Genomic DNA, 19,837 nt, shown 5'->3' with positions numbered 1-19,837 from the left:
GTACTGAAGCACAGCTTCTCGTAGCTGAGTGGCAGATTTCCACACAGTGAGTCCTAATCCCTCCACCAGACTCTGCCCCTCAGCACAGAGAGGGATGTTAGCGCTGACTACCAGCTTCTTCTTCTTGACTGTGGAGGTAAACTGCTGCCCTCCACAAGTCATATGTAGAACTCCACCGGTAACCCTAAATCCTTCTGTACAGTACAATAATGAAACACTTATGATAGAAGATGTAGAAAAATAACTAATAAATAAATCAATGAGGAATGAAATAATCTTCAGAGCTACAGTGTTGATTTAGGGACATGATTTAATTTTAGGTTTAGATTAAATGTATATTCGTTTTAGTTATGTCTCAGTCGTTTGGTTTTTGTCAGTTTTTGTCACAAAAACTGAAAACTAGTTATGGTTTTCATCAGTGAAATTTTAGTCGCGTGTTCTTCTTTGTTGTGTACAGTTACCATGGTTACAGCTGTTTACCTGTTGACAAAGTGTCCATGTGACTCGTCAGACCGACTCTCCTCAATAAATCCAGTTCTCATTATAAACTCCGAACCTAGCATTAGCATTAGCATGAGCACAGCTACCCATTCCCTCCAGTGGAGAGCAGTGTCTGGGTTTATCTTGATGAGGATCTAGATCGTTGGCCACTGACTCTAATCCTGAACGTACTCACTCCCTCTGATAGCAACATAACCCAGCTGACTGAAAGCAGTGTTAACGTTACATCCACATACACAGCTCTTCATGACGTTAGACTTCAGCTCTGCATTTGATACAACTGGTCAGGGCATTCTTCTCAATAGACACAACCTACAGATCTAGGAGCAGACAACTGTATTTGAGAGAATTAATTTTAAAGTCCTTTAACGTAACCTGCACCTTCATATATGAGTGACTGCCTCTCATTGTATGTTCCAACAAGAACTCTCAGATTAAATTCAGTAACGAGACAGAACCGGCACTAAACTGGCATTGTCATTAATTGCAGAGCAGCAGGTCAAACAGATAAATCCGCTTCTGAACAACAGATATCATTGATTATTGGCTGCTGGAGGAAGCCGTTTTACTGATCAAGTGCTACACTGTCGTTTACTTTGTATTCACTGATGAAAAATCTCAAACATTCTTATTTAGTTTTGTCGTTAAAAAAATGTCGTTGACAAATAATTTCCTCACAGCTCTCGTTTACAAAATTAACACCGATTCATCGTTGCGTCATCGTTGTTTTTATAAATATTCAGTCTTTTCAGACACTGCAGCAACACCTTTGGCACACACCTGTACAGGCCTGCTACCTGTACAGACAGGAAGTGTGTATAATATCACACTGATATAAAACCCTCTTAACTGATCTGAAGTCTGCTTAGGCTTTACATAACCACACAGTGATGATGTCATGTCTCCCATCATGCACCAGGGCAGTGGATGTTTGGCCTTGATGGAGACTGAAGGACACACACGCTCCTGCAAACACACACTGTTACACACTGATGCACGCACACAATAAACCGAACTGAGCGTGTGTTAATCTGGATTAACCAGAGAGTTGAGGTGGATTGGACTGTAATCTTTCGACACACACACACAAACACACACACACACACACACACACACACACACACACACACACACACACACTGGTCTTAATGTACTTTTGAGGACTGTTTTTGACATCATCTTAAAGGAACAGTACAACATTTTACTAAATGAGATGAATATGAGTTTTATCTCAGTGTGTCCAGTACTTCACTTTAATGGTCACATGACCAGAGTCAGAGGAATTAGTTTATGGTACAGCATGAAAAAAAAAAACACTCAATACACAATGATCCTGGACGTCACACCACTGTGCATTCATTGGGCCGACGTTTTTATACACAGCAATTTACAACACCCTGAAGTCGTTTTAACGGTGTTGCGTTCGCTGAACAAAGTGATTCATGATTTGTACTTCTTCTTCTGTTAATTTACGCTAACATTTTATATCACAACTCACAAGAACTTTTACCTCTGTTAATTCACTTCAGAGAAACTGTCACAGTGATGTGAAAAGTTGTGAAGGTTAATAACCAGGCAGGCAACAGCGTTCTGGATCAGCAGAGGCCAGGAGGGAGGGGCAATAGTCCAGGTGGGAGATGACAAACACCTGGATGATCACCTGGGCCTTCTTCCTGGTGAGGAAAGCGTTAATCCTCATGATATTGTAAAGGAGGAACAGACAGGAGCTGCAGATCTTTTGGAGCAGTAGGCAGTAGGTAGAGGGCTTTTTTTCGCCTGAGTTTCACCTCTCAGGCAACATAAAGGCTGCCCTACATAACCTATCGAGGTTGCTGGGGCTGTATGCACCCTGAAGGGAATACACGCAGACAGTACTTGGGGCTGAAAAAAAGGTTACTGCCATCTGCATTTTCTGATATTTTGATTTAAAGGAAATATTCTCTTAAAAGACACCAGTCAGAGATCGGTTTAGTAAAGATGCTAAGACAACGTTCTCTGTCAGAAAGTCTCAGGTCTCAGTAAAGGAAACTGGTTTACACTAACCTGGTTTCGGTTTGGTTTATTAACCACCGGAGGATACTACCATTATTATGATACTAAACCTTTGTCTAAAAGTACAGTGTTCAGACGAGGTCTGAGTTGTCCCTGATTCTATGAACCAGGACACATCACAAGGCTTCTGTCTGTCAAGACAAGGATCAGATCCTGGTCCTCAGGACTAATGTGATCCTGTTTAATCTGCAGCAGAGGACACGTTTGATGACATTAACTCTGCAGGAGGAAGCCTTTAACAGGCTCATCTCTCAGACTGACTCCAGGTCAGATTTAACGTTACTGTGTGGAGGGTCTTCGCAGTCTAATCCACTTGGAAATCTGCACATTTAAGTCAAGTCTGTAATTTAAGGACCAGTCTGAAACTCTCTGATCATACAGAGACTATATATGATAGAAAAACAGGTTTTATATTTGTTTACAGTGTGAAGCTCCACTTGAACTAGAATTTAGTCTGTAGGGGAGGTAGGGGGATTTTAATTGAGAGAAGGTCATTAGAAAGTCCAAACAGTTCTTCAGGAGGTTAAAATAGATCTTGAGCAGGTTGAACCTGTTCCAGTGGACCTTTAGGGGTCCAGGGCCATTCAAGAGGTTCAAGAGATCTTTGAGAAGACACCATCAATCCTTAAGGGGGATTCTATTAATCCCTGCGAAGGTTTCAGAGGTCATTGGGCCTTGAAGGGATTTAGAAAGTCATTTGAAACATTCCTGTGGTCTTCGAAAGGATTAAGGAAGTTCAAATGGTCCTGGATGTTTCAGAGGCAACTTTAAGAGGAATAATGAGTCTTTCAGTCAGTTCCAATAAATCCTTGAAGAGGTTACGGGATCCTTGAGGTCCCGAAGAGCTTGAAAAGTCCATCAAGAGATTCAGAGGTCATTGATGGATTCTCAGTGCTGCTTGAATCAATTCAGACAATCCTAATATTCCTTGAGGAGGATCCAGGGTCCTTGAAGATGTTCCTGGGAGCTTCAGGAGGTTTTAGGTGCAATTGAGCAGGTTCAAATTGTTTTTGAGTGAATTTCAGAAGGTGTTCCACACCTCAAAGGGATTCTGGGGTCCTGGAACATGTTCCTTTGTCAGAGTTCCAATGTTCCTGGAAGAGGTCCCAGGGATCCTTCCAAATGTAAGTGGTCACCTTGAAAGTGTTCCAGGAGTCCCTGAGTCAGGTAACTGTTCAGTCTTGTTGCTATGGCTACCTGCAGGTAAATGGTGAGAAAACTGATTTTTTTTAGAGACCTCTGTCAGCCAACCAGAGACCAGGATTCTCTGTTGCCGGGGTAACAACTGATGCATAATTAGTAAAAGCGATCAAGCAGTTTAAAGTGACTGAGAGAGAGCTGACAGAGACTGGACAGAGAGATTACACCCTCCCCCCTGTCCCCCCCCCCCCCGCCCCTCCATTTATATTGAATGTAGGTCATCAGAAGGGGGTGGAGCTAAATACAAGAGGATTATATAGATGACATTTGGGTCGGGGGGGGGGTGAGGAAAGGATGTAATGTACTTTACTGTATAATAACATAACTCCTGCTCTGCCTACCCACCCAGGTCTGATCCTGCTCTTCTACCTGGTCTTCTACCTATGCCTGGCAGGAATGTTTGTTCTCACCATGTACATCATGCTGCTGACACTCGACGACTACAAACCCACCTGGCAGGACCGCCTGGCCACTCCAGGTAAAAAAAAAATCAAACACACGTAAACAGAGAAAATATACCCCACCTCCAGCACCTGCAGTAGTCTGCCTGTACTCCAGTGTTTCCAGTCACCCACTTATCCAATTTAGAAGCACGCAGGTCTACGATAAAACACCAGCAGACAGGTGTAAATAGAAAAAAGTTTTGGATCGTTACGTTTACTATCAATTTATATATAATGATAATAATAATACAATATGTATCATTACTGACGATGTGTGATTCAGTTTGAGGAATTGCCACACTGTCGTGATTTACAGGGACACTGATTTATTTACTGCCACATTTCCAAATGCATTCATGATAGAAAAAAAAAAAAAAGGTCCTTGATATTAACTGATCACCACCGGAGCTGAAGAGGGGGGCAACTGTGGTGACGGAGACGGACGAGTGGCCCCTCTCTTGAGCTCTGGTACGATCAATGCAGGTTGATTTAAAACGCATTGCCACCAAGCAGCTGGGAGTATGGCGGACCCTATGGCAGAAAAGCCCAGGACGCGTCCAAGAAAAGTTTCTGATGCTCCAGATAAAATTGAAACTCGGCATTCGGAGGAAGGCTTACGGTCTGAAAAAGAAAGTGGTCGACGGCGACGAGAAACACGGATTGCCGCTGGGGTGTCTTTTCCTGGTTGGAGAGCACTGGAAGAAGGGAAGGGACCGAGCGAAGACACACTGACGTTGGACAGGTCGACGTTTGTAAACTATTTCGACGAGGCAGTGTAGCTATTACATTTACACTACCTAAATTATGGACAATTTTCTGGGAACTGTGTAAATTTCTTGGCAGTATTTGTGGAATTACTCTCACTGCCAGAAGGGGGAGACAAAAGTTCGACACTGCAAGTTTAAACTTCCTCATGCCCGCTGATCACCGTCGGCCCTAAAACCAGTTTACAGACTCTTTACAGCTGGACTGGTGTGGAGCGTCAGATTGAGGTGTGTACACACCTGTCTACTATCCGGCAGGGCTCAAAAGCCCAGGTGTGGGTTACGAGAAGCGTGATTGGTCAAGGAGACTCAGACTCTGTTTAGGGACGGGGTACCATTATCATTATATCGAATCTGAATCCAGTTGTGAATTTGCTCCTCAAATCTGAATCCTTTCAAATCCTTTTACCGAATCTTGTTCAGTAGTTTGTTTGGTGGAATAAAAACAGCTGTTATAAAATTTCAACTGTTTTTCTTAACAGAGGATAAAACGTAATATTTAAGAATCTGGCTTCTTCTAATCGGGTAATGACACAACTGGTCATTCTAAATGTGATTTATGGACCAGTTCCCAGACAAGACATCGACTCCAACAGAAACGACAGTATTGAACTATCAAACCTGAACCGTGGACGTTCTGCTGAGCTGACGGGTTGTAGAACTTTAACCGCATATTTTATCTCTGCTCTGGGACGTTCATTAACCCCGTCCTCGCTGGGGGCCTGTGCTGCAGCTGCACAAGTAAAAACAACACAGTGAAAATAATATTCTTTCTGTTTTATCATTCGGTGAATATCAGCTACATAAATCTCTGAAGTTTTGAAAGGACGCTCTTAACGTTACCCGAGGGTGAGCTGGTCGTTGCTACAGGTCACAGGCACCTGCGGTAGGCTGAGGCCGAGCACTCGCCCTCCTCAGGTTATCAGAAGTAACACAAGTTCTTACTTTAACATAATAAAAGGACGGTAAATAAATATTTAAACAGCGACACGTCGTTCCTCCCGTAGATATGAAAATTCCCGGTTGTTCCGTTGACTTTGAAAGTTTCAGCCGGTCGGCCATGTTTGTTGGTAACAACAGCGTCGCTGAGTTGTCACACGCTTGTTTACATCTTCAGCATTTTTTATTGGTCAACGTCTGTGGTGTCTGAGAATGGACAGAGACGAGAATGAAAGATTAAACGAGATCTGTTGGCTGCAGAGCCTGATGAATCAGGGTATTTTAACCTGGTTAGAGCGGCGCAGGCTGTGATTGGTCAACGAGGTTCAGGCTGTGATTGGTTAAGGGGCATGCTGTTTTCATGTTTCAGGGATGATGATTCGTCCAAAGGGCGATCAGCTGGAAATCACTTTCTCGGTCTCGGAGACTGAGAGCTGGGACGGCTTCATACACAACCTCAACACCTTCCTCTCTCGTGAGACACTCATGACTTAAGATTTATTTTAATAAATTAATTCAGTGAATAATTGATTCCAATGTCGTGATCAATATCAGTCAGGTTTTATATTGTAGTCTGTCTCTCTATCTGTCTGTGTGCAGCATACAACGACAGCTACCAGGTTCAGACCAATGATAACTGCTCGCCAGATCAATACTTCATTCAAGAGGACAGTGGAGAGGTGAACCTGTCTGTCTCTCTACTCGTCTCTCTTCCTAACTGTCTCATACTTTACCTGTCTGTCTGCCTGTTTGACTACCTGTCTTACTTCTCTCTACACACCTGTCTCTCTCTCCACCTGTATGTCCACAGGTGAGGAACAATCCGAAGCGTTCCTGTCAGTTTAATCGGACTATATTGGAGGAGTGTTCTGGGATTTCGGATCGTTTCTATGGCTACAACAGAGGTCAGCCCTGCATCCTCATCAAACTGAACCGGGTACGTCAACCTCTGACCTCTGACCCCGATTTTAAACCTGATCCAAGTTTCTACAGATGCAGACTGTGTGAGGAGAATTGGAGTCAGAAATGGTCCTGACTGAGTCAGATCTGAACTCACAGACATGAAACACATGTTGATATGATTCAGTGTGACGTCCACTTCCTGAGGACGTCGTGATCGCTGATGTCCCGCCAGAATAAAGCTCCAGAAATCCACTTAGAAACCAGAGGAAAAAGAGGCTGCAGAACTTCATTCAGAATCTTCCCGTTTTTAAGTTTCCTTCAGTATCGCAGTGACCCAGTGACAGTTGTCTGAACATCCACGGCTACGCTGAGAACAGGAGCTGATCACAGCTGATTCAGCAGCTTTTAATGGGACAGTTTGACTGAATTGAAACAGACAGAGGCTAAAAAACATGGAGTTTGGTGGGTGGCGTTGGAGTCACACACACAAGATGGTTAAAAAACCAACTGTACCAGTAGAACCTGTAGTATTCATGCGATACTACACAGTTTGTACTGACAGTTTGAGACTAACTGCCCTCTTCTCCTGACCTGTCCTTCTGTCTGTCTGCCTGTCTGTCTCTCCAGGTGATCGGTATGTACCCGGGGAAGGACGGCCAGTCTCCTTATGTCACCTGTGGTGCCAAGGTCTGAACATGTCTCCCTGTCTGTCTGTCTCTCTGTCTGTCTCACTGACTGTCTGACTGTCTTTCTCTCTGTCTGGCTGTCTCTCTGTCTGATTGTCTCCCTGTCTGTCTGTGTCTCTGTCTGACTGTCTATCTGAATGTCTCTTTGTCTGATTGTCTGTCTTTCTGACCGTCTCTCTGTCTGACTGTCTGATTGTCTCTCTGTCTGACTGTCTGTCTCGCTGTCTCTCTGTTTGTCTCACTGTCTGTCTGACACTGTCTGTCTGTCTCTCTGACTGTCTGATTGTCTCTATGTCTCTCCGTCTGTCTCGCTGTCTGATTGTCTCTGTCTGTCTCTTTGTCTCACTGACTGACTCTCTCTTTGTCTGAATGTCTCTTTGTCTGACTGTCTGTCTTTCTGACTGTCTCTCCGTCTGTCTCGCTGTCTGATTGTCTCTCTGACTGTCTGATTGTCTATGTCTCTCCGTCTGTCTCGCTGTCTGATTGTCTCTGTCTGTCTCTTTGTCTCACTGACTGACTCTCTCTTTGTCTGACTGTCTCTTTGTCTGTCTGTCTGTCTTTCTGACTGTCTCTCTGTCTGACTGTCTGTCTGATTGTCTCTTTGTCTGTCTGACTGTCTCTCCGTCTGACTGTCTCTCTGTCTGGCTGTCTGTCTCACTGTCTCTCTGTTTGTCTCACTGTCTGACTGACTCTCTTTGTCTGTCTGTCTCTCTCTCTGTCTGTCTGTCTGTCTCTCTGACTGTCTGATTGTCTCTATGTCTCTCCGTCTGTCTTGCTGTCTGACTGTCTGTCTCTGTCTGACTGTCTGATTGTCTCTCTGTCTGTCTGACTTTCTCTTTGTCTCTCTGGCTGTCTGTCTGTCTCGCTGTCTGTCTGTCTGTCTCTCTGACTGTCTGATTGTCTCTATGTCTCTCCGTTTGTCTTGCTGTCTGACTGTCTGTCTCTGTCTGACTGTCTGACTGTCTGATTGTCTCTCTGTCTGTCTGACTTTCTCTTTGTCTCTCTGTTTGTCTCACTGTCTGTCTGACTCTCTCTCTCTCTGTCTGTCTCTCTGACTATCTGATTGTCTCTATGTCTCTCCGTCTGTCTCGCTGTCTGAGTGTCTCTCTGACTGTCTCTCTGTCTGTCTCTCTGACTGTCTGATTGTCTCTATGTCTCTCCGTCTGTCTCGCTGTCTGATTGTCTCTCTGTCTGTCTCTTTGTCTCTCTGACTGACTCTCTCTTTGTCTGTCTGTCTGACTGTCTCTCTGTCTGACTGTCTCTCTGTCTGACTGTCTGTCTGGTTGTCTTTCTGACTGTCTCTCTGTCTGTCTGTCTCTCTCGCTGTCTGACTGTCTATCTGTCTGTCTCTCTGACTGTCTGGTTGTCTCTATGTCTCTCCGTCTGTCTCGCTGTCTGATTGTCTCTCTGTCTGTCTCTTTGTCTCTCTGACTGACTCTCTCTTTGTCTGACTGTCTCTTTGTCTGACTGTCTTTCTCTCTGTTTGGCTGTCTCTCTGTCTGATTGTCTCCCTGTCTGTCTGTCTGTGTCTCTGTCTGACTGTCTATCTGAATGTCTCTTTGTCTGACTGTCTGTCTTTCTGACCGTCTCTCTGTCTGTCTTTCTGACTGTCTGTCTTTCTGACCGTCTCTCTGTCTGACTGTCTGATTGTCTCTCTGTCTGTCTGTGTCTCTGTCTGTCTGAATGTCTCTTTGTCTCTGTCTGACTGACTCTCACTTTGTCTGACTGTCTCTCTGTCTTTCTGACTGTCTATCTGACTGTCTCTCTGTCTGTCTCTCTGACTATCTGATTGTCTCTATGTCTCTCCGTCTGTCTCGCTGTCTGATTGTCTCTCTGTCTGACTGTCTCTCTGTCTGTCTGTCTGTCTCTCTGACTGTCTGATTGTCTCTATGTCTCTCCGTCTGTCTCGCTGTCTGATTGTCTCTCTGTCTGTCTCTTTGTCTCTCTGACTGACTCTCTCTTTGTCTGTCTGACTGTCTGTATCACTGTCTCTCTGTTTGTCTCACTGTCTGTCTGTCTCTCTGTCTGTCTCTCTCTCTGTCTGTCTATCTGTCTCTCTGACTGTCTGATTGTCTCTATGTCTCTCCGTCTGTCTTGCTGTCTGACTGTCTGTCTCTGTCTGACTGTCTGACTGTCTGATTGTCTCTCCGTCTCTCTGACTGACTCTCTCTTTGTCTGTCTGTCAGACTGTCTCTCTGTCTGACTGTCTGTCTGTCAGACTGTCTCTCTGTCTGACTGTCTGACTGTCTCTCTGTCTGATTGTCTGTCTTTCTGACTGTGTTTCTGTCTGTCTTCATCTCGTGTGCTTTGTCTCCATCTTTTCGTCCCTCCATCTTCAGAGGTACAAAGTGGGGAGAGATGAGTGGGTAAGAACAGTAGAACATAGAACCTTTGACCCAGCGTAGAACCAGTGTTAGAACGTTGCACATGAGCAGAGGTTCTCCTGTAGTTCTCCTCCCTGTCTGGAGTGTTTAGAACAGTGTGTTATTTCCATGTCGGAGCAGAGTGGCCTGGTGTTTTCCTGGGACACTCTGAGGTGGTTTCCTCTGAGTGGTCGGGTGTTGGCTCTACCTGGAGTCATGCTGTCACAGTCAGACACAATTACACAGCAGATCTGAACCAGAACCAGAACCAGAACCAGAACCAGAACGTTGTGAAGCTGTGTTGTAATGAATTTTTCTACTTTTTCTCCTGCAAATCAACAGGCGCACATTAAAACAGTTCACACAGTCTCATGAAAAATCTTGGATCAATTAAAACTGCCCGCCTTAGGACTCTCAGTGTCTCCATCCCAAACACTTGGTGTCCGGGGCAACGGCTGCACATGTCATGGTTTTAAGGGTCTGGCCAGCGTAACACCTGAGCTCTGCATGTTTAATTACAGGACAGGTAGACAGGTGGATCATCACCAGGTGCACTTTTACAGCGCTGCATTCGCTGTCCCATCTGTGTGGATAATCTGCAGGTTATTGATGACTGACTGATCAGAACTGAAATTCTGATCTCTGTGTGTCTTTGTGTGTATACAGAGGGAGGACAGTGATAAGATCGGGCCTCTGGCGTATTATCCTCCTAATGGGACCTTCAATCTCATGTACTACCCCTACTACGGCAAGAAGGCTCAGGTAACACACTCAGTACACTCTAAACACACACATGATATGTGTATCCAGAATCCAGTAGAGCCAGTAGATCCCCGGTGGTGGTCACATTATAGCGCCGCCATATCTCTACTCTGCTGCGTCTCATCTCCCAAATATCGTTTTTAATGAGTGTGTGATGTGTTCAATGTCTCAGGTGAACTACACTCAGCCACTGGTGGCCGTGAAGTTCCTGAACGCCTCCCTGAACACGGACATCAACGTCGAGTGTAAAATCAACTCCAACACTCTCGCCGTCGGCAGCGAGAGAGACAAGTTCGCCGGACGGGTCTCCTTCAAACTACGAATCGACGACAAATAGACACACCTGCAAAACACACACACACATTTACACACACATGTTGAAGCTGCACTAACTCAGATGTTTAGTGAAACCAGTGAGTCTGTCCTCGTCCGCACAGTTTCCCCGTTAAAGCCTCAAACTGACCTGTTCACTTTTCATACAGAATCTTTTTTATTCCAGCTTCACGACGCGTTCACTGACAGTCTGAATTATTTTGTCACACGATCCCCCGTAGCCGTGCAGACACATATTTTGCATTTTGTCATTTTCTGTGATGTGATCCTACGACAGCCTCAGTGCAGTTTTAACTCGAACACACCCCGACCCTGAAACGGACCAATCAGTATGCACACACGCTCTGATGTCACCGCCACTGAGGAAGAGCCTAAAGAACGACAGACGATCTATCGTCCTATCAATCTGCATGAATCAAAAACCAAATGATTGATTATTTACTCATGTCTTTATTTATGTATGTATTATTTGTTCCTTTATCTATTTGGGTTATTTATGATAACTTTATTTTTTACAACGTTGAAAACATCACAGATCAAAGTTTAGATTGCAGAAAGTCAGTTTAACAAACTTCTGATGGGTTTCTGTAAATGTGACATCGGGTATGACTGGCTCTGACTGGCTGTTCAGAAACCAGTTTAGCGGTTCCCACAAATCTGGTTTTATCGGTCGGTTCGGAAACAAAACAAACAAGCACTAAAATCAGTTCAGAGACTAAACAACAAGCCACAAGAGAAACCAGTTTAGAAAACAGTCCTAAACCATTTTAGCTTAGAAACACTACAGAGTTACAGAGATGTCACAGACCACATCGAAGGAGAAACCAGTTCAGAGACACATCTACATATTGACAAAATGTCACAAGCCATTTGAGAAATTCGTTAATGAACCAGAACAGAAACCATATCATAACTAGTTCACAATCCAGAAACAGTTGACAAACTGTTACTGGATTCTGGAACCAGTTTAAACAATCAGCATAAACAAGTTGGGGACTGGAACAGAAACCAGTACACAAACCATATCATTTATAGTTCAGAATCAGAACCAGTTCAGAAATCAGGCCAGAAACCAGTTCATCAATCTAAACACTGCTGAGTTCAGAAGCTTGAACAGGAACCATATCATAATAGCGCAGAAACCAGTAAGAGTTGATCACAAACCATTTCAGAAATCATAGCAGAAACCAGAACACATATCAGTTCCGAAACCAGTTCAGAAATCAGGGCAGGAAGTAGTTCCTCAATCTAAACACAAACCACATCCTAAATAGTTCAGAAACCAGTAACGGTCGATAAACCAGATCAAATCCACCTCAGAAATTATGCCAGGAACCAGTTCAGAGGCTGGTCTGTCTCTCTCGGCCACCTCTTTAGTTGCCACGGAAGCAGGCGAAACCGATTGTAGCTCTAGTAACCATGGCAGCAGTGTTGTTGTTTGATGTCATATATTTTGTTGTTTTTCCTCTTTCATCTGTATTTTTTCTTTGTTGGTGCAGCAGATTGGTTCTTTAGTTAATTAGATAAGTCATTAGCGGATAACTTAACGAGTTAGTGAATTTAATTAATTGGGTAGTTAAAGAGTTAGGAAGTCTTTATTTGTTTACATGTTTGTTTTTGTTTACTATTGTCATCGTGGGGCTGAGTAGGACAACAGTTACCGTGACAACCGGGCCACGTGACACACGCACACTTTCTCCTCACCCGTCAATCACTCTGTCGTGCCACGTTGAAACGCCGCTCCCGCACCTGCACTGCTCTCTACCAATCGTCTTCCTTTAAAGATGGATCAGCCAATCAGACGGTCCCGCCGCAAGATGTCATATGCTTTTACTCGTTTGTGATTGGTTTATTTCTCCTGCCTGAAAATGTCCTCGTGTTTAACAGACGATGAAAACAGAAAAATTAATTAAACAGAAAAACAAAAAAAACAACGTTTCTGTGTGATTAATGTGGGTTAATGGACGACGGGGCCATGATACACACCGGAGTGTTTCCAGGACTGAGAAGGCGAAAACCTTTTGTGGCAGCTGCCAACGAGATGCTGCGGGACGGGCATCAGGGTCGTTCCAGGCGCACTCACCCAGAATTCAGAGCATTTCCCCAATAATATATGGGTTTTGATCTTAGTTCCTAAGATCAATATTTTGTCCAGACACATGGAACAGGATGTTATCATGTAGTGTGCAACAAACCAAACCATTACAAGCTGAACCCAATGAAAAACAGGCTGAGTAGGTATCACACAGAGACAGAAAACCTTGAAGGCAACATAGGACAAATATGTACGCATGAAATAAAACCACAGAATGTCAGATTACAGCTGTTTTCAAAGAAATGTAAATGATGGAGTAATAGGAGTTCTTTAAATCTTTTAAATAGCTGCAATGAATATTAGCAATTTCCCATAAAAAGTTTTAAGGAGATTAGAATAATCCTCAGGAAAATAAACAGTGAAAAAATCTTTGAAGCTTTGAAGTTGTATTTAGAAAAATCTGTGGCACTCAGTCTTTTATGCAGGACCAAGTAACTTCTAGACGTGATAGAACTTTATTAATACCACACAGAATCAAAGTGTGGCTGCAAGACGGTGAAAACTACTGGAGATATTAATTTTTGAAAATGAAAGATTCTAAAATTAATTTGATTATCGTAAAACAATCAGCAAGAACTATTTACATGAACACATGTTGTAAATGAGCCTGGGAAGAGAGTTTCTGGGAAGTTCGGTACAAACTTCAACCGAATCCAGTGAAAAATCAGCGACTGGTGAGGCTGAGAATACAGAGAATCACAGGACAACCTCCAAAAATTCATAACTACAAAAGTATTTGGAGCAGAGCTGTAGCATTTTTTTTTTTTGCAAGGTCCCAGGAATTTAATAGAAATTTCCCATAAATGTTTTCAAGAAAATCAGTGATGTGAACCGGGAGGTCCTAGGTCAGTCGGTGTGGAATGAGCCACAAACTTCTTATTTGGGGCAACTTGCTGCAGTGACACCGAATCTGCCTCTGACTGCGACACCTGCTGCGGCTGCTGGCGGGACGCCGTGGCCGAAAATTAGCAGCTGCTGTAGCGTGTGACAGGATCTGTGGCAGCTGCCATCGGTTTGACTGAACCTCGCCGTTGTTTGTCCCGCTCTGAGCCGAGCACCAAAATACCACGCTGAAGGGAAAAGCCAGTTTCGGGGTCGGGAAGACACTGAACAGGGCACTGCCGGCGCTGGTGTTATTCAAAGTGATGGCGTTCACAACAGAGCCACTAGGTTTTCTGTAGGTTTGCTGCAAGTTCATCATTACGCACCTGTTCTGTCAGGTGACGGGTACGTATGTGGTGAAGGTCTGCACGGTGAGCGGTGTAATGGGCTGCCGGGTCTGCCAGCTTATAGGGTATTAAAATGCCTCCCCGGGGTTTTTCTGTTGGAAGTAAATGGGCTTCTGAAATATGCGAGTTACCACAGGGATGTGGAGCTCAGACACCATGTCGGGGTTACATGGGTGGAGGAAATCTGGCAAAAGCCAAACCTGAATAAACTTCTTGCTTATTTGAGAGATGCCCACATTCCAGGACTCTCCGGGGTCCTAAAGCCAGAAAACACCAAACTCCGCTCAGACATGGTCATACATGTGTGTGTTACATAAGTCCAGCGGCAGGCAGTCTGTTACATAACAACATGAATTACAGAGCTGGGCATCAGGGAGAGAGATCGGCCCCGACTGCAGCAGCGGAGACCTCAAATGGTCTGGATGATGTATTACACCGGGTCAGACTGAAGAGTGTGGTCACATGAAGTGAGGAAATCTCCAGGTCGACCAGTCATAAGCACAAACACACAAGGAGCCTTTCCACAAACCAACACTGAACACTTAACGTATCCCTGAGTGCAAGACTGGACATAAATGCATGGATGTGTGGGTGATGAACGGTGGTCCTGTGCTTGAAGTCTGTTCTAGTGTGAACTGGCCCTTTATGCTGCTGACATCCATTTAGAGGAATGAAAACATCATCATGTGAGGACAGATTAACGCCTCCTCCCCCTCCCCTTCCTCCTCCTGTCCTCGTTTACCTGTCTCTGGACATTAATCTGTACCATACAGGAGCCCTGGGATCCGCATCAATAATTTGATATATAATTTGGTTTAATATATATTTTTAACGTGGCAAATACTGAAAAAGACTCACTAACATTCACGTAAAACCAGTGGCGGAGGAAGAATTTTGAATTAAGTAAAAGTTCCGGTATCACACAGTAAAACATCTATTGTAAGTTAAGGTTCTGCATTAAAATGTTACTTAAGTCAAAGTACATGAGTATGAGCAGCAAAATGTACTTGAACTACAAGTACTCAATGCAGTAAAATGGCCCCTGTGAGTGTATATGTTATTTTCATTATGGATCAAACTATTGGTTATTTTCCTGAACCGTTCATTTATTGTTTGTTGTTGTAAAACACGAGAAAATCGTCTTGTGTCTACAGATAAATACAGTGAAGGAAAAATAGTTCAGGTAAAGTACTGGAGTAAATGTACTCGGTTACTTTCCACCACTACACAAAGCTGCAGACGGGCCTTTTTCAGCAGCCCCTACTTTGGTGTCCTGATGAGGAAGTGTCAGCTCATCTTCTATTGATCCCGTTTCATCGATCAAATCCGATGCCGTTAGCTGTTTCTATGAAACACATGAACACTTCTGTGTGAGCCCAGACTTTTGAATAGTGGTGTATATTTGCACATGTATGTGCACAATGCACACATCCTGTACATGACCTCAGGTGCTGTCATGTGTGAAAGTTATTAAAAGCTACATTCTCTTATTTTGCTGTGTTCATGATTCAAAGATTATTTATCCGTTTCTATTCCTGTACATTTTCGTCCGATCTTACCAGTTATGTCGACATATACGTTGCGACCGCTTGTTCTTTGGCCTAGAGAACTGTGCGACGCACCTGCGTAAAGTCACCTGAATTACTTTCAAATCAGCTCCGTTGCTCCAGATGTTAAAACTCAAATTTAAAATAAAGTTAAGATTTCAGTCTAAACTACGATTTCTACAGGTTCAGCTATGTCTTTAAAAAAAAACCCCAAAACGAAGGAGACATTCATGTGCAGAAAATCAGTGATGGGTTTATAATTAATGATAAACTAAGTTAGGGCAGAGCTACGGGTTTGTTGTCATTTCTTCAATAAATCAGAAAGTGTGTCAGAGAGTTTTCTGATGGTTTATTGTGATTAGAAAATGTCCAACTCCAGTAAAGTGACATAAATCTGACCATCACACAACCTGCGAGCCCAAAATCAATCAAAGAACTGGATCATATTTGATTTAAATCCAGAGTCATTGAGGCAGTTTGTGGATAGAAGTGGCTGTAAAATATTGATTTCACACAGTAAAGCAGCATATCAGGGTTACGTGAAGCAGAGCTCAGATCCAGCTGGTACAGCAGAGTCCAGATCGAACCCGATCCAGGACTGTCAGAGTGATCGCCACGGTCCCGATGATGATTTCTGAGAAAACCTGAACATCTCAGATATTCAGTGCACAAACAGTGAAAGACAAAATGGTGAGACAACGACCAGGACTGTGGTGAACAATATGGCAGTCCTGGACCAGGTTTAGACCAGCAGAGACCATCAGAGAATCAGCTGTTCAGCCAGTCCAGCAGGTGGCAGCACTGAGGGTCTGCTGAGCTGTAAACAGAAAGCAAGTTGAAGCAGCAGCTGATTTTTCTTCCATCTGACAAACAGCGACGGTTGCAGAACCAGGACCAGGTCCAGGTCCAGGTCCAGGACCAGGACTAGGGCCAGATGCAGGATACAGGACCGGGCTCAGTTAGTGGGAACCAGGATCCGTCCTGGTTTAACGAGAAGAGAGAAGAGACAAGGACAGGGTGAACAACAACTACAAATACCACACGATTAAAACCGGTCTAAACTTGTCTGAACTGGTTTAAACTGGTCTTAGATGAGGTCAGGTTTCAGGATCCTGTCTCAGTTAGTGGAGACCACCATCTGCCCTGGTTTTAAAGCACCTCATGGCCCCAGTCTCATGACTACGTCCTCATCGACCTACAAGCAGTCCGAGGTCCTCGGGCAGGAACCGGTGGCGGGTCCCATGTCGATGTGGAAGACTAAAGGGAACCAAGCTTTTGTTGTTACGGAACCTCAACTAAGGAACAGTTGCAGACTGGGTAAACTGGTGTAAACTGGTTTTAGACTGTGTAAACCGGAGTAAACTGGTTTTGGACTGTGAACTGGTTTTAGACTGGATAAAATGGAGTAAACTGGTTGTAGACTGTGTAAACTTGAGTAAACTGGTTCTAGACTGGGTAAACTGGTTTTGGACTGGGTAAACTGGAGTAAACTGGTTTTGGACTGGGTAAACTGGTTTTGGACTGGGTGTCCTGCTCTGACCTCGGGCCTTCCTCCTGTAGTAGATGAATCCAGCCAGAGATAAGATCAGACCCAGGATCAGTCCTGAGGCTCCGATGGCGATCTTGTTCCTCTCTGACTCAGGCATGGACGGATCTGAGGACAGACAGGTAGAGACACAGACAGGTGAGCAGACAGACAAGTAAGCAGACAGACAGGTGTACAGGTGTAGAGACAGACAGGTATTTACCCCAGTCAGTAACCAGAGGTTCTTTCAGGCTGGCGTGCTCCACCACACAGGAGATCTTCTCTCCAGACCTGCTCCAACACAGACCAACACATCACTGTTTCTGTCACACTGCTGATCCAACTGGACCCATCCAGACCCAACTGGACTCAACTGGACCTGGACCTAAGCGCCCTTGGTCCAAACTAGATCTGAACCTGGACTCACCTGGGAGCGTACTCCAGGTGAGAGTGGATCTGGTAGTACCAATCACCATCTGCCAGCTCATCAGTGGAAGTGACATCAGAGGTGACTTCCTGTCCGTCTCTGCGCCAGCTCACTCTGATCTGTTTGGGGTAGAAGTCGAAGACGCTGCAGACCAACATGGCGGGATGTTTACCAGCAGGGGGCGTCGTAGAGTGCAGTCTGACAGAGGGTGCAACTGAAACACATTATTGTTTCTTTATTATTGTTGTTATCATATTATTCAGATGCATTAGTAGAAATATTATTAATACTACTAGTAGCAGTCAGTATTAGTATCTCTCTCTTCCAGAGTGACACACATGGAAACAACAGTCTATGATGGGACTGTTGTCGTCTTAATACTGACTTTATAATATAATATCCAGAGAGCTGGAGGTAAACAGGCGCCACAGATGGTTTTACAGCAGCCGGCGCAGAAGAGGCACCAGGTCAACTAGTACACGCCTGTATTTAACTACAACTATAACTAATATATAAAGAGGAATATTAATATTAAATGTATGTGAAATCTGATGTAGCAGCAGACAAACAGTGGACACGTTGTTGTGTTGTGCTTATTTCAGCTGAATTTGATCCAGACCATAACTGAACCGTAAAATCACCGAAGGTTGTGACCTGCACTCTTGCCTCCGCTGATGAGACAGAGTCTCTGGATGTATCTACATCAGTATTACCACCATTTGTAATATTCATAATATTGATATGATGTGGCATTAATGAAGAGTTGGAAGGATATAAGACAGAATGATGTAGAAATATGGTTTAGTCTGAATTTAAAAAGGGTTTCTGGGGAACTGAAGCAAGAAAGCAAATAATAAAATGATGATTATCGTTAACAGTGTCATGGACAGCAGCTGCCCTCCTGCTGTTTCCTGTAACATCTGTAGCTCCAGTAGCGGGGTTTCGCCACCAGGTGGCGACACAGCCCGTCACACTGCTATTGCAGATGCGTTTGCAGCGAACTGCCGCCGTTTCTCACTGTTCTATGAAATCATTTCTCGTGTATCAGGACTGACGAAGCCGCATGAATAATAAAAACATATCGGGAAGTTTTAAATCAGTTTCTACTGTGAGAAGTGTGTTAATGAGTCTGAGGTTTTAGGTGAAGATGATGATGGTACACAAAGAGACGATGGGATGCCTGCTGCATCAAAAGACGGTTTACCAGAAGTCTGAGGAAGAGCCTCGCGTTGCCAACGTGACAACAGCGAGTAAAATCCTGACAGAAGTTAGTTGGTCTTTCTATTTTCAACTGCACACTCACCGGACTTAGTCAGAGCAGCTTGGTAGTCAATTCCAACGTTGCGAAGACAGTACCTCTCCCTCTCAGCTCTCATCCGGTCCAACTCTGGACCACTGTTCCAGCGCTCTGCGTTCTTTACACCATAATCAGTGTATCCAACGTGCTTCCCCACAGTGCTGTTGAACCTGATGTACTCCATCTTGTTGTAATAGTAAGACCGGATATACTCGATGTCTTCCAGCTTAGTGGAGCTAAACAAACAGCTGGTCACCGTGTAGTGCCAAAATCCATCTGAAGGACGAACAGAGTCAGAGAAAAGTATTGATCGGTGATCAGTGTGTTGATCCTACCTGCTGCGTGGACGCTGATGAAGTATAACCGGTGTGTATTGATCGGTGATCAGTGTATTGATCCTACCTGCTGCGTAGACGCTGATGAAGAGGAGGGAGAAGCTGAGAAAGGGCGAAGCCATGTTCCTCTGTTCACTTCACAAACACTGACACAGTCTGACTGAGAGCTGCACTAAAAACCAGAGGACACGATCACGTGACCTGCGGCATCACCTGTTGCCAGGAAGACGACTCTGGCAGAAGTCGGGTCCTGCTACAGAAACACAGAGTCAGTTAATGTTTTCGTAAAGGTGAGATCATCACAGGAAACGTGGAAAGAAGCGTTGACACTCGCTGGTAACTGTCAGTGAAGACATTACAGCCAATGTGTGAGTTTTTTCAGTACAACACACTTAATTTTCCTCAGACAGGGAGAAAGTACAATCAGCTGTATGTC

At 44.3% G+C, this 19,837-nt stretch overlaps 2 protein-coding genes across 2 annotated transcripts in view; one reads left to right on the top strand and one right to left on the bottom strand.

The window, feature by feature from the left end:
* atp1b2a (ATPase Na+/K+ transporting subunit beta 2a) overlaps positions 1–12,832 on the top strand; it is a 15,594-nt gene extending 2,762 nt beyond the window's left edge. Inside the window, exons 2-8 of the mRNA XM_040140336.1 lie at positions 4,103–4,231; positions 6,270–6,374; positions 6,500–6,579; positions 6,711–6,836; positions 7,430–7,489; positions 10,518–10,613; positions 10,786–12,832. Of these exons, the coding sequence (XP_039996270.1) occupies positions 4,103–4,231; positions 6,270–6,374; positions 6,500–6,579; positions 6,711–6,836; positions 7,430–7,489; positions 10,518–10,613; positions 10,786–10,950 (761 nt within the window). The 3' untranslated portion in view covers positions 10,951–12,832. The remainder of the gene's footprint in view (positions 1–4,102; positions 4,232–6,269; positions 6,375–6,499; positions 6,580–6,710; positions 6,837–7,429; positions 7,490–10,517; positions 10,614–10,785) is intronic.
* A 3,312-nt stretch (positions 12,833–16,144) lies between these two features.
* LOC120797339 (H-2 class II histocompatibility antigen, E-S beta chain-like) lies at positions 16,145–19,620 on the bottom strand. The gene is made up of 6 exons (XM_040140908.1): positions 19,469–19,620; positions 19,073–19,342; positions 17,770–17,983; positions 17,566–17,633; positions 17,358–17,471; positions 16,145–16,798 (listed from the first exon to the last, which is right to left on the bottom strand). The coding sequence occupies exons 1-6, from the start codon at positions 19,521–19,523 to the stop codon at positions 16,773–16,775; spliced, it is 747 nt and encodes a 248-aa protein (XP_039996842.1). The 5' UTR covers positions 19,524–19,620; the 3' UTR covers positions 16,145–16,772.
* Positions 19,621–19,837: the final 217 nt, after the last annotated feature.

The sequence above is a fragment of the Xiphias gladius genome, chromosome 12 (genome assembly GCF_016859285.1).
Source record: "Xiphias gladius isolate SHS-SW01 ecotype Sanya breed wild chromosome 12, ASM1685928v1, whole genome shotgun sequence".
Classification (NCBI taxonomy): Eukaryota; Metazoa; Chordata; class Actinopteri; order Istiophoriformes; family Xiphiidae; genus Xiphias; species Xiphias gladius.
This window is presented reverse-complemented; position numbering and strand designations above follow the sequence as displayed.

Bases quoted from the DNA above. Each gene is read 5' to 3' on its own strand.
- LOC120797339 (XM_040140908.1), bottom strand. From the start codon at position 19,523: ATGGCTTCGCCCTTTCTCAGCTTCTCCCTCCTCTTCATCAGCGTCTAC. The intron at 17,984-19,072 runs GTGAGTGTGCAG...AATGTGTTTCAG, and splicing joins AGCTGCTCTGACTAAGTCCG to TTGCACCCTCTGTCAGACTG. The intron at 16,799-17,357 runs GTCAGAGCAGGA...TCGTTAAACCAG, and splicing joins CTACAGGAGGAAGGCCCGAG to GACGGATCCTGGTTCCCACT.